A 13,164-nucleotide genomic window follows, 5' to 3' on the forward strand; every position below is an offset into this window, starting at 1 on the left:
TTAGGTCCTTGAGGATTGCATAGCATTTAACACCTCTCTTTAAGAACCACATGCATGATTTTCAAGAGAAATCATGTAGCAGGAGAAATGGAACCTCACACATAATTAAATTCAGCTTGTTTCCAGAAAACTTGCATAAAGTGTGATATGGTGGATAAGTCTTGGAATCAGAATATATAAGTTTGGATTCTACCTCAGACACTTATTACCCATATAACACAGAATAAATGGTTTACCTTCCCTGTGGATTTTGTTCCCTTATCTTTAAAATGGGATTGATAATAACAACCACCAGGGTGGTTGTGATAGTCCAAAGAATTAGTATTTATAATAGTCTTGAAAACCTTAAAGTATTGTATGCAGCTAGTGGTGCTGTAGTGCCTGGAGTGCCCAGCTAGGAGTTAGGAAGAATCATCTCCCAGAGTTCAAATCTGGTTTCAGACATTTGCTAGTCGTCTGATTATAGGCAAATCACTTAATCCTGTTTGCCTCAGTTTTCTCATCTGTAAAATGAGTTAGAGAAGTAAATGGAAAAAAAGTTCAATATCTTTGCCAATAAAATCCCAAATGAGGTCACGAAGAGCTGAATACAAGTGGAACAATTGAACACCACCACCACCAAACCTAACTAAAGGCTAGATCCCAGTTCATAAATTTAATAATTGTTCTTCCCTGATGTGGTTTATCAATTGGCATTTAGTTTCTTGTGTCAGATATGCATCATATATACTCTAAGTTCAGCTCTTATGTTTTTTTATTGACTTTATTCTCTTTAAAATGTTAACTCTAATAACCTTTGCATATTTGTGCAATTTTTGATCAACAATTCAATCCTTTTCCATTGAAGTTCTCACTAAACTATTACTCCAAACATCAATCCTTCCCATTTTTTAAAATTAGGAGATCACTTTGAGATAGATTTGTTATGGTTGCTGTTGTTTTAATTTAGGACAATATTTCTATTTTGTCAAAATAAGATATATTCTTTGGTGCTGCCACAACATATTTATTTCACTGTTGTTTTCATTCATAAGCTAAATTTATTGTCAATTTCCTATCATATTTTTTGAGAATGTAGAAAAAAATCATATTTTTATGCAGGAAAAAATATGTTTCAATGACTTTTTCAGAAAACTCCTAATGAAGAGTGACTTTTAGTCACTTTTAGTCACTTTTAGTGACTTCTTTATTTACCCATTAAATTCTGTCATGATCAAGAGCCTACCCACCTTGTTTAGCCCTAAGTTTCTAATATGAGGGTTCTGGATAGTAGCTGAAATTTCAGTTTTATAATGACTCGACCATTCTCCATGAATGCCCAGCCATTCCCATACCCTCTCCCAAAGTTTTTGTTCAAATCATATATTCCAACAGTGGAGACCATGTAAAATGCTGCCTTTTAAGTTAAACTAGGTTGGTGTATAAGAATAATTTCTAAATTTCTTTCTTTTTCTAAGATTTTTTGATTAAAATAATTACAAAACAGAAAAAAGTAATAAAATAAGCTTAAATCTTCACCTCAGATCTATGAACATATAATATATTAGGTATATACACATACACATATGTACATAGAAAGATAGAAATATACATATATACAGATAGATAAATATATTTTAATAGTGGATTTCCATTATAAACCTATGAATTTTATTTTAACAATTTAAAAACTTATTGGAAGAATAGATCCATAAGCTTCATGAGATACGGAGGTCTATTATACAAAAAAAGAGTAAGAACTATGGTCCTATTGACTAACACCTAATAACCTATACCAAAATAAGGTCAAAATGGGTTTATGATTTAAACATAAAGAGTGATACTATAAGCAAATTAGGAGAACAAGAGATAATTTATCTATCAGATCTGTGGAGAAAGAAGGAATTTATGGCCAAAAAAGAACTAGAGAACATTATGAAATGCAAAGTGGATAATTTTGATTACGTCAAATTAAAGTTTTTGTACAAACAAAACCAAGGCTGTCAAAATTAGAAGAAAATCAGAAAAAATTTACATCCAAGGATTCTGATAAAGGCTTCATTTTTAAATTATGTAGAGAATTGACTCAAATTCTCCAATTGATCAAAAGATATAAACAGACAATTTTCAGAAGAAGAAATTAGAAATGCAAATTAAAACAACTCTGAGGTACCACTTCACACTTCTCAGACTGACTAAGATGACAGGAAACGCTAATGATAAATGCTGGAAGGAATGTGAAAAAAATTGGGACACCAATACATTGTTGGTGAACTTATGAACTGATCCAACCATTCTGCAGAGCAATATAGAACTATACTTAAAGGGCTATCAAAGGGTGCATACCCTTTGATCCAGCATTTTTTTTTTCTTTTTGAGCTGATTTTTCTTGTTCAGCATGATAAAAATGGAGATATGTTTAGAAGAATTGCCACATGTTTCACTTATATTGGATTACTTGCTGTCTAGGGAGGGAAGGAGAAAAATATAGAACACAAAGTTTTGCAAGGGTGAATGTTGAAAACTATCTTTGCATGTATTTTGAAAATTAAAAAAGCTATTATAAAAAATAAGGGAAATGATGCTCACTTGTATTAAAGACTAATGCTTTTTGTTCTATTTTCATTATCCATATTTATAAAGCACTCATCCTATACTAGAACATGTCAAAATAGAAGATTCTTTTATTCCTTTGACTTTTTTCTAAATAAGCACAGATTTCTAGACCGAAGTATTCTTTAGAGATCCAATAATCCAGTTGCTTAATGGAGCAGAAGATTTTTCCTCTCTAAGGACCCAGGTCTATACCTGTGCTCATCTCTCTCCCTATTCCTCTCACAATTTTTATAGAGCTAAGAGCAGAATGTGGCTCAAATCAACAGCAGACCTGATACAATCAGATCACGGGCCAAAAAGATGGCCTCTGATAGATTCTACTTGGTTGATTTTGGACAAATCATCTAACCTCTGTCTGCCTTAATTTCCTCATCTATAAAATGGGAATAATAATACTACCCACTTCTCCTGGTTATTACGAGGATCAAAATGAGAAAATATTTCTAAAGCACTTAGCACGGTGCCTGGAACATAGCAAGTGCTATATAAATTCTGCTATTATTATTTAAAATGGTCTCATCTTTTTAACTTCATTAAGTTTCTACATTCATTTTTTGTTATTCTGCCTACATAAAAAAGAGGCCAAAAGAGGTAAGAGACTTGCTCATTGTAACACATTAGCAGTGGAAGATCAAAGATTTGAACTAGAAGCTCTTGTTGATCAATTGGTTGTTGTTTAGTTATGTGACTCATGTCTTTGTGACCCCATTTGAGGTTTTCTTGACAAAAATACCAAGGTGGTTTGCCATTTCCTTCTCCAACTCATTTTTACAGATGAGGAAACTGAGGCAGTTGGGGTTAAGTGACTTGCCTACGGTCATATGGTTCAAAAGTCATATTTGAACTCAGGAAGACATATTAGCTCTATCCACTGCACTACTTAGCTGCATGTTTGAACCGATACTTTGACTAAATCTGAAGCTATTCCACTGTACCATATCAACTATTTAAATTTATGTGTACACACACACACACACACACACACATACACACACATACACATACATGCACACACAGGTTCTGGAGTCATGACATTTATTTTAAATATTAATATTTTATTTTTTCTCAACTACATATAAAACCAATTTTAATATTCTTTTAAAAAACATTTGAGTTCCAAATTCTCTCCATCTTTCCCTCATTTCTCAATGAATCATAGGTTGTATGTGTGTTGTTATGCAAAACACATTTCCATGTAAGCATGACATTTATTTTAGCTACTTAAAACCAATCTATTGAGATTATACTTAAGAAATCAATAGAAACATGACAAAAGTCAACTATGCTTTACAGAGAACTTAGATAAGAACCAAAAAAGAAAACAGTAATTTGAGCAGGTTATTGGGGACTTCTCTTTTATGAGTGGTTCTCTTGGATGACCCACCCGTGGATTATGTTTCATAAACAAATTATGCAGAATAAGTCAACTACATTTTCTTCGTGGTCTGAGAGTCAATGCACCCACATTGTCCATATGCTAGCCATGAATCCTGTGTTTTGAATTGTCATAGCGGTAACCTCCAGCAACACTACAGACACACCTATAAATAGTAAAACTAATCACAGCATGACTAAGACTGCCCATAATAACTCAGCACATCTAGCTTTTCAGGATTGATTTGCTTTATGAAGTTATCTGCCTCATTAGAAATAAATCCAGGGATACAGAGGGTGCCCATTTATAGTCAGACCAGCCTGACCATGAATAGACAGAGCCTAGTTGAAAACAAGCATCTTCTTGTGAGGGAAAGTCCCAATCTATAAGCTAACACCGGAACTGAAATGTCAGACACACTTTCCAATATAGACATACTAAGGAAGATGTGGTGGGTTGGAGCTAATTTAAGATTATAATGGCTCTCTGGTCAGTCACTCACTCAGCATGAGGTATATTGACAAGAACACAAAACTTCGTAGAAGGGATTAGTTTTTGCGATGTTTACTGGCAGTTTGTTGGTAGGAAGTTAATTATATAAACTTAGCACTTAATAAGTAAGGGAACTTCATGGGGATGTACTAAGGGTGAAAACTTGAAAGAACAAAGGCCAGAAATTTGGGTGTGATGGCGGGATGGCTCCCATAGTTCTGGCTACTGGGGAAGCTGAAGCCGGTGGATAGCTTGAGGTCAGGAGTTTTGAGCTGCAGTGGGCTAAGTCTGCAAGATGGTGAGACTTTGGGAGGGTGAGCCACAAAGCTGTGTGTGTGTGATCTGTTCTAGCCTTGAAATAAAATGAGTGCCAATGAGTAATGGGATTGGGTCCATGAGAGACTACTGCAGCTCCACCCAGGGTGAGAGAGAAATCTTGTTTCAAAAAAACAAAACAAAACAGAGTTGGGAGCCCTGACTGAACCTGAGAATTCAACACACTCCCATTTAATTCCACGTGAGTGTTCTTCAGATATGAAGGACAAGATGCAAGGAATGGGCAAAATAGATGCCCATCAATGGAAGCCTCTAACCTAAGGCTCTCTATTTTTTTTTTAACAAATGTGAGTTTTTGGTTCAGACTCCCCTAGAGCCCAAATTGTCCTGTCTCTGAAGTCACCCCACCATTTGCTACATCAAGCTGCTTCTCAGACATTTTTCCCCCTGGCTAAATTCTAAGGCAATATGATAATAACCAATCTTTTCTTTTCTTTTCTTTTTTTCCTTTTTCCATCCTTTCCTTCCTTTACTTGTTTCTCTCTTTCTTCCTTTTTTCTTCCCTCTTTCCCTCCCTCCTTACCTCCCTTCCTTCCTTCTTTCCTTCCTTCCTTTCTTTACTCCTTCACTCCTTCCTCCTTCCCTGCCTTTCTTCATTCCTCTCTTCTTTCTTTTATTCTTTCCTTGATTCCTTCACTTCTTCCTCCCTCCCTTTTTCACTCTTTTCTCTCTCCCTCCTTTCCTTGATTCTTTCCTTAATTCCTTCACTCCTTTCTTCCTCCCTTCCTTCCTTCCCTTCTTTATCCCTCTTTTCCTTTCTTTCTTCCTTTTCTCTTTTCTATCTCCTTACCTCTCTTCTCATTTCCTACCTGCTCCCAGTCCCTCCACTTTAACCCCATCCATTTTTCTAACCAATTAATACTGTTTAGATGATGTGGTCTAGAAATCCCCAAAGTCAATTCATGAACTACGAAATTACCAAGTTAGTATCACAATAATATCACAACTTGCTGACTCAAAGATGTTATTTTAAAAGTTCAGAAAGAACTTTTTGAATTATCTGAATTATTTTTATTCTAAAGTGATGGCAGGTGAATAAAGAAGTTCTGAATTCTGATGCTTCAGTTAGAAATACTGCTAACAAGAGTATTATAAAAATAAACAATATGCCATCACAGCTTATGATTACCCCAAGAGTATGAACACAAAGATGTTCATCTTCCTTTAAGAGCTAAATTAATGTTAGTTTGTGAGGCATTAAGGAAAGTCTATATTACTTGCACATATAGTTTTTTAACCCCTGTTATGCATACATTAGCTGTGGGACACCCTTCCCTTTTCCCCTTCTCCTATTTGTTAGCTGGCTCACACTAACAATGGAAGTTTTCTATAATCCACAGGGTCAGCCTAAGAACTAAAGAATTATGAAAATAGTGTCATGACATCTCCACCTGATGACTCAAAGGTACTGATTTAGAAGTTCAGCATAGGCGTTTTTGATGCACTTCTTTTATTTTTACCATAAAACGATGACTAAAGCAACCATGAGCTTGAGGACATTATAGTTAATTAAAGGAAGCCCAGTCAATAACTGGGCTAGAGTTAACTTTTATTTGGCATAATAGAAAATGAGTGCTGAGGCAGGGTGTCAAAAAACATATGTATCTATTTTATAGGCATTTGCTCTAGAATCTAGCATGTCAATCAACAAGCATTTATTAAGCACTTACTGTATGCCAGTCAATGAGCTAAACACTAGAGAAAAAGGTCACTATATAGTCTCTATCCTCAAGGAGCTCACATCTACATAAGGGTTTAGATCAGTTATTATATTTACTCTCCTAGCTTTTGCATATGAGAATCGTGAGAATGTGGTTCCTTTAACAAAAAAAGGTCAGCTTTGGTGCTCTCTGAGCTTTCTTCCAATATAACATAAACTCCTTGACATCAGGGGTTGATTTCTTTTTGTCTTTCTTTGTATCCCCAGTGCTTAATCCCACACCTATCACATAATAATAATAAATGTTTATTGTTTGCTTCTAAAACTTATGATACTGGTGATGTCTTGCTTTCTGAAATTAAAGAGTCACATTTTCTATTAGCTCTGTCTGAATTTCCAAAGTATGAATTATATGATGATTAAGAATTTTCAAAAGACATAATTTCTGGGTAATTTAATTATGTTATTAATGAGACCAGCAGTTATTAATAAAAGAACAACCACTTAGCTATGTCCTTTAGACCAAAGACAATCATGGTGGTGGGCTGACACTTTATATACCTTACATGTTCAGTGAGAGGCTGAGAGTGACAATCTGTTGAAAATATCTTTATCAGACCACCTGCAGCCTTGGGCTATCAGGACAAAAAAAAATCTGTCTCCACCCAAGAACTTTGAGGACTTTGGAAGAATGGAAGAGATCTGAATCTCTCCAAAATATTGGTTATTAATAATAATTACTACAATTGGGAAAGTAGATGCCAGTAGCATTGGAACCATTAACAATGGGGTGGGGGCAGTGACCTAGTGGCATTGGTGAAAAAAAAAAAAAAGACTATTCTATAGCAGGAATCTTTGTATTCTCTTGAGTATACAACATTTGTTATTTCCTCACATACCTGGTTGATGACCATGGATTATATAAGGTCTTGCCCAAACCAAGGGAAGGTGCAGAACATCGGCGCTGAGTTAGGATTCTGAGCTGTTGAGACAAATCACAGCACAATCTGTCATTGTTTTACTTAAATACCATAAAGCTTCCATGAAATAAGAGTTGTTAGTGAAATATCACAAGCATTGCAGGGCACTTTAAATCAAAATCACTTAAAAACAATACAATGTCCCCCAACAGCAAATTGTCATAGACAAATCTTCATAGAGGAGTAGAATGGGGATAGTATTGATTGGGTGAATAAGACCCCAGGAAAAGGTCACGTTTCCATTAACAAACCAGTGTTTAGAGGGACACTGACAGAATTATTTTCTCCACAGTTATTACATACAATCAGGTGGCCAAACTATAGATATCAACTCCTGAGATTATTTTGGTTAAGTTTCTGAGGCAAGCAGCTAGTATAATACCATACCCTGCTTTGGGCTCTTTCCTATAAAAGACCCTCCCCCTTCCTTATTCCTTGATAATTACAAGTTTATTAAGAACTTTATTTTCCTTGTGACTTCACAATAAAGTTACTCTCCTTGAATGGAAGGCAGTTGTGAGTTGTGAATTCATTACAGTTGACTCTGCAATCTTGACTTCTTGAAACTCCTCAGGAGTAAACTCTGAGACAAAAGAACTACATTTTAATACTGGCTTTGTCTCTATTTGGCTTTACAGAATCAGAGATTATTAGTATTGGCAGAATATCCCTCTGGGATCATCTCATCTAACCCCTGTATTTTACTGATGAGGAACCTGAGGCTGGGAGAAGAGCGGCGTCCAAGGTTCTCAGCAGAGCCAGGACCAGACTCCAGACCTCTCCGTGCCCAGTCCAGCGTGGTTTTCATGTCAGTACAGTAGGCAGCCTGTCCTTTTAAGCCCTGAGCTAAGTCCTGGGAGCAGCTCCCACCAGCTGAGTGCTGGGTCCGTGAGAACAATTCTCTCCAGCCCTGTGACAGTATACAAATAGCTCATTCCTGGGTGTTCCATGGCAGAATCAGGCAAGTGTGAGTGGGGAGGGAAACATGTTACACTGGGAGTAACTTGAGAATAGGAATTGTCCTTTTGTTGATTTTCATTGCATCTCAGTATTTAGCACAGCACTTGACACATAGTAGGTAGTGTCTTACACATGTTTATACTTAACTCAAATCCTACTTTCTACAACAGTTCTAGCCATATTCCACTTTCTCTCCCCAAACCACACGCAGTGCCTTCTCTCTGAGATTTCTTCTCATTTACATTGTATAGGTTTTTTATGTACTTAGTACTTTACATGCTTCCCCCCCATTAGCACTAGGTAGATGACATTGTCAGTAGAGTACCAGGTCAGGATTCAGGAAGGTCCAAGTCCAAAATCTGGCTTCAGCCACTAACTATACTAACTGGGTAAGTCACTTACAGTCTGCTTCAGTTTCCTTATGTCAAATAGGGACAATAATCTCACCTATTACCTCAAATGTGGTAATATTATAAAGCACATAATATGTGTTATTGGTATTAATCCTACCATTTTAAAGATAAGCAAACAGGGTCAGAAAGACTGAGCAATTGCTCCATGTATACATATCTAATAAACAACAGTGTCATGTTCTCTTTGGTTCGGTTTTTTGGGGTCTCTGGGAGCAGCCTTCGTTTCAGTTCAGTAATCACCATAGAAGTAGCCAGGGGTTAAAGTCCAAATCCTTTACTATCTCCTTCAAAGTCCTATCTCCTTCTTACCTCTCTCCGTGGTTCCAAGAGCTTGAGCTCCCACCTGTCTTTTCTGCCTCTGAATCTCTCCAAATCAACCTAGCTGAAGCTTCTAGCTTATATGCTCTACACAGAGTATAAACTAATCATTATGTCACTAGGAAACTATTATTTGTTTTAGGATTAAATCAATCATACTGAACCATGATAAATTGATAACTATTGTCTCTATCAATTCCACTGACTTAGTACCTTGAAGGAATCCTTTGTTTCAAGTTTAGAGTTCTGGCCCATAACACAACAGAAGGATTTTCTCTCTTCTGATTCCAAGTCCAGCACTCATGGCACTTCACCAAAAGGCTTCCTTGCTATATAGTGCCTCGATGCCCAATTTACAAAACCTTTCTTCCACTTTGCCCACGTAGCAAAATGAGGGCTCTGTGTACCAGATGGCTCAATGACACATCACTTAATTAATGATGTTATCTGAATTCCACACAATGAAAACATTTAAGAACATTTTACAGATAGTTTTTTCTGTCTATACATTTATAATATAATATATAATATTTTTATGTAAAATTTATGTACATAAATGTCTATAAATGACTTATATAGTTATATATATATATATATATATATATATACATACATATAATTTATTATAATAATAACAAAACTAGCCAGCATATAGTAAAGTGTCCCCAGGCCAGGCCTAAAATCAGGCAGAGTTAAGTGTTGTACTTGGCACATAGTAAGCACTTAATAAAATTCTTGTTCCCATTAGACTGAGATCTCCTTGAGAGCAGGGGCATTTTTGTATCTCTTTGTAGTTTCAGTATTTAGGACAACATCTGGCACATAATATTTTTTTAAATGCTTGTTTTTGTTGGCCTGGTCTGAGAAATTATGAAACCTAGCCACAGACTTCCTACATTAGGTACATCATTTAATATCTTTGGAAATTTGTAAATCAAAGGAGTTGGATTAGAATTCTTCTAAGGTCCTTGCCATTTTATCCCTACCTCTCCCTTTCTTAAATCTCCAAGTCTTGGATTCATCTTGTCCCCTACAGATGTGGTTACATTTTTGTTTCTTAGGTAAATGTGATTCTATATTTATCTTTGCCCACCCTCTCTCCCCCTATAGTGTTAATATTTTTCACCCTCTATTTACTCTAATATTTAATTTTTCTGACCTCTCAGATTCCTGTTCTGTTTTAGAAAGGGAGGGGGATGTTGGATTAGACAGAAATGTCAAACTCACTATCCACATGTTACAAGCTATGCAAAACTCCAGATCGGAAAGTATTTTGCAAAACGAACACACAATGCAATATAGATAATGTTACTTGGTTAGTTAGTTGTCATTATATATGACCCATTGGGATCTGTTTCTATTTGACTTTGACACCAGTGGACCAGATGGCCAAAGTCCCTTCCAGCTCTAAATATATGACCTTAATCTGTTCTTATTTTATGATTAAAAGGAAATCATGACAAAACATATATTGCAGAGCAGGTTTTAGAGATGTTTCAGAACCTGGTTAAGAATTACTGCTTATATGCAGAATGGATGGGGTTATAAGAAACAGATGATCTGGGTGTCAGGAAAGGTAACTAAACACATTTCCAGTAATCACTGAGTCAAGATTACTAATAGCTTTCTTTCAATTTGGTTGCATATCACCATAGAATTTTATAGCCAGAAAGGAGCCTATCTAATCCAGTATTTAATAAAACATTCTGGTATTTGAAATATATTGATAGAAATCCATAAATGTTGGTTTGGGTAATTTGATAAGGAAAATTTTGGAGCAAAATTGAGAATTCATCTATTTTGAACCCCCATGAAATAACTAGAATGCTATATTTAGAATTGGAGATGCGGATTGGAATCTCAGCTCTGCTATTTACTACTTATTAGTATGACCTTGAGCAAATCACGTAGTCTCAGTTTCTTTATCTGTAAAATGAGGGATTGGGACTAATAAGAAGAGTCAGACATCTGACTGCAGCATAGCCCATCAGATTAAAATGTTATTGGGAACTATTTAACAACAATAACAATTGTGTATGTATGTGTATGTGTTTATAATAGAACATAGATAATGTTAATGCATCATACTCAAATAGAAACCACACTAATGGTCTAGATGACCTCTTACTTGCCTTCCTCATGTAAGTCTATAATCCTTCGAGAGTATAAGGACACACTGGACTCTCGGTTGACAGAGGGGAAAAGGGTGAAGATGCAAAAATCACAAATAGGGATTTCAGATGCATACCTAATTTTATATTTGGAAGTTTAGTAGAAAAATAGCACTTGTATCACCACTTTTTTCCCCTGAGAATTACTATTCAGAAGTAAAATGGGAGGTGATTTGGGAACAATTTTAATTATCAATCCAGCCAAAAACAATTCCTTTATTTATTATTCATTAAGTATCACTTTAGCACAAAGGAATAGAAAAAAATCAGAGAATTTGGAAGCTCACATGGTAAAGTTCTCCCATATCACATTAGATTGATTTCGATCAGTAGATTTCCTTTAAAGTCTCAATATAATACAATTTTTAAAATGTTGAATGTAAATTCCTTAAAGACAGGTAGCATTTTAATTTTTGTTTTTGTACCCATAGGCCCCAGCTTCACACCTATCATAGCAGGTGCTCAATAAATACTTGAAGAATTAATTTCAAGCAATTACTATGAGCAAGGAAGGCACTGTGCCAGAATGCAAAAATAAAATCTATACTCTCCTTCCCTTTAATTAGGGTTCTATTCTATTAAACAATCTTATTTCTTTTCCATTCTCAATCCAAAGGATGCCTAAAATTCTATACTTAGATAATAACAGCTGAAGTTTCTATTCTACAATTTTTTTTTTTTTGGCAATAAAAATACCATAGGTATTGTTCAGCCATTTCTTACTCTTCATGACTCTGGTTGGGGTTTTCTTGGCAAAGATATTAAAATGATTTGTTGTTTCCTTCTCTAGCTCATTTTTACAGATGAGAAAACTGAGGCAAAGAAGTTTTAAGTGACTTGTCTAGGATCACACAGCTAATAAATATCTGAGGCTGGATTTGAATTCAAGTCTTCTTAGCTCATGGGCCAACTTCCTATCCCCTGCACCACCATTCTATTATAGGTACCATGATTAATATCATTATTATTAATTTATATTAATATTAATTAATAATAATTAAAATATTAATATTTTTTACAAATGAAACCCATATAGAAGACTAAAAATTCAGGGAGGTTTTGCTCAAGGTCAAACAATTAGGAACTGTCAGAGCTAAGACTTGATTCCAGGTCTTCTAAATTTCAGTCTAGTTTGTCTATACCATGATTCCTCTCTACCAGATCCTTTCATTTAAGGTTTGTTTAAGGTAAACCTTCACTATAGAAATGTCTTCTCCATCATTTATAGTTCAGTATAAATTAATTTATCAGATCATTTATTAAGAACAAGTTTCAATAAAAAAGAAAGCAGAGGATGACTTCTAACATCTTTCCTAGTTCTAAATGAAGGTGCACATACACTGGGATCCTGGTAGGCAGAGAGATCAGATCACAGATTGAGAGCTGGAAGAAATCTCAGAGATCAGCTAGTTCAATTATTCATTTTATAAGTGGGGAAATTGAAGTTATAACTTGCTCAGGGTAACACAGGTAGTACCAGAACAAGAGATTTAAATTTCGGTTTTCTGACTGCAGTAAAGTTTGTATGTCCAGCTAGATGGTTCAGTGGATAGAGCATGGTCTTAGAGTCAGGAAAATTCATTTTTCTCAGTTCAAATTCAGCTTTCAGATGCTTACTACTTCTGTAACCCTGAACAAGCCCTTAACTCTGTTTGCTTCAGTTTTCTCATCTGTAAAATGAGATGGAAAAGGAAATGGCAAACCAGTATCTTTTCTTGGAAAAAAAAATTTGTTTTCCCCAATGGGAAAACAAAGAGTCAGATACAATTAAATAACATCTTTTGACTCCAAAGACAGTGCTCTTTTCATTATTCCATAGTGAATAAAAAAATAAACTGACAGTGGAAGAAAGCAAGCATTTGTT

At 35.3% G+C, this 13,164-nt stretch overlaps 1 protein-coding gene across 1 annotated transcript in view; it reads right to left on the reverse strand.

The window, feature by feature from the left end:
• The window catches only part of LOC127562373 (uncharacterized), a 34,513-nt gene that overhangs the window by 7,492 nt on the left and 13,857 nt on the right, over positions 1-13,164 (reverse strand). Inside the window, exon 2 of the mRNA XM_051998030.1 lies at positions 7,358-7,440. Within this exon, the coding sequence (XP_051853990.1) occupies positions 7,358-7,440 (83 nt within the window). The remainder of the gene's footprint in view (positions 1-7,357; positions 7,441-13,164) is intronic.

The sequence above is a fragment of the Antechinus flavipes genome, chromosome 4 (genome assembly GCF_016432865.1).
Source record: "Antechinus flavipes isolate AdamAnt ecotype Samford, QLD, Australia chromosome 4, AdamAnt_v2, whole genome shotgun sequence".
Classification (NCBI taxonomy): domain Eukaryota; kingdom Metazoa; phylum Chordata; class Mammalia; order Dasyuromorphia; family Dasyuridae; genus Antechinus; species Antechinus flavipes.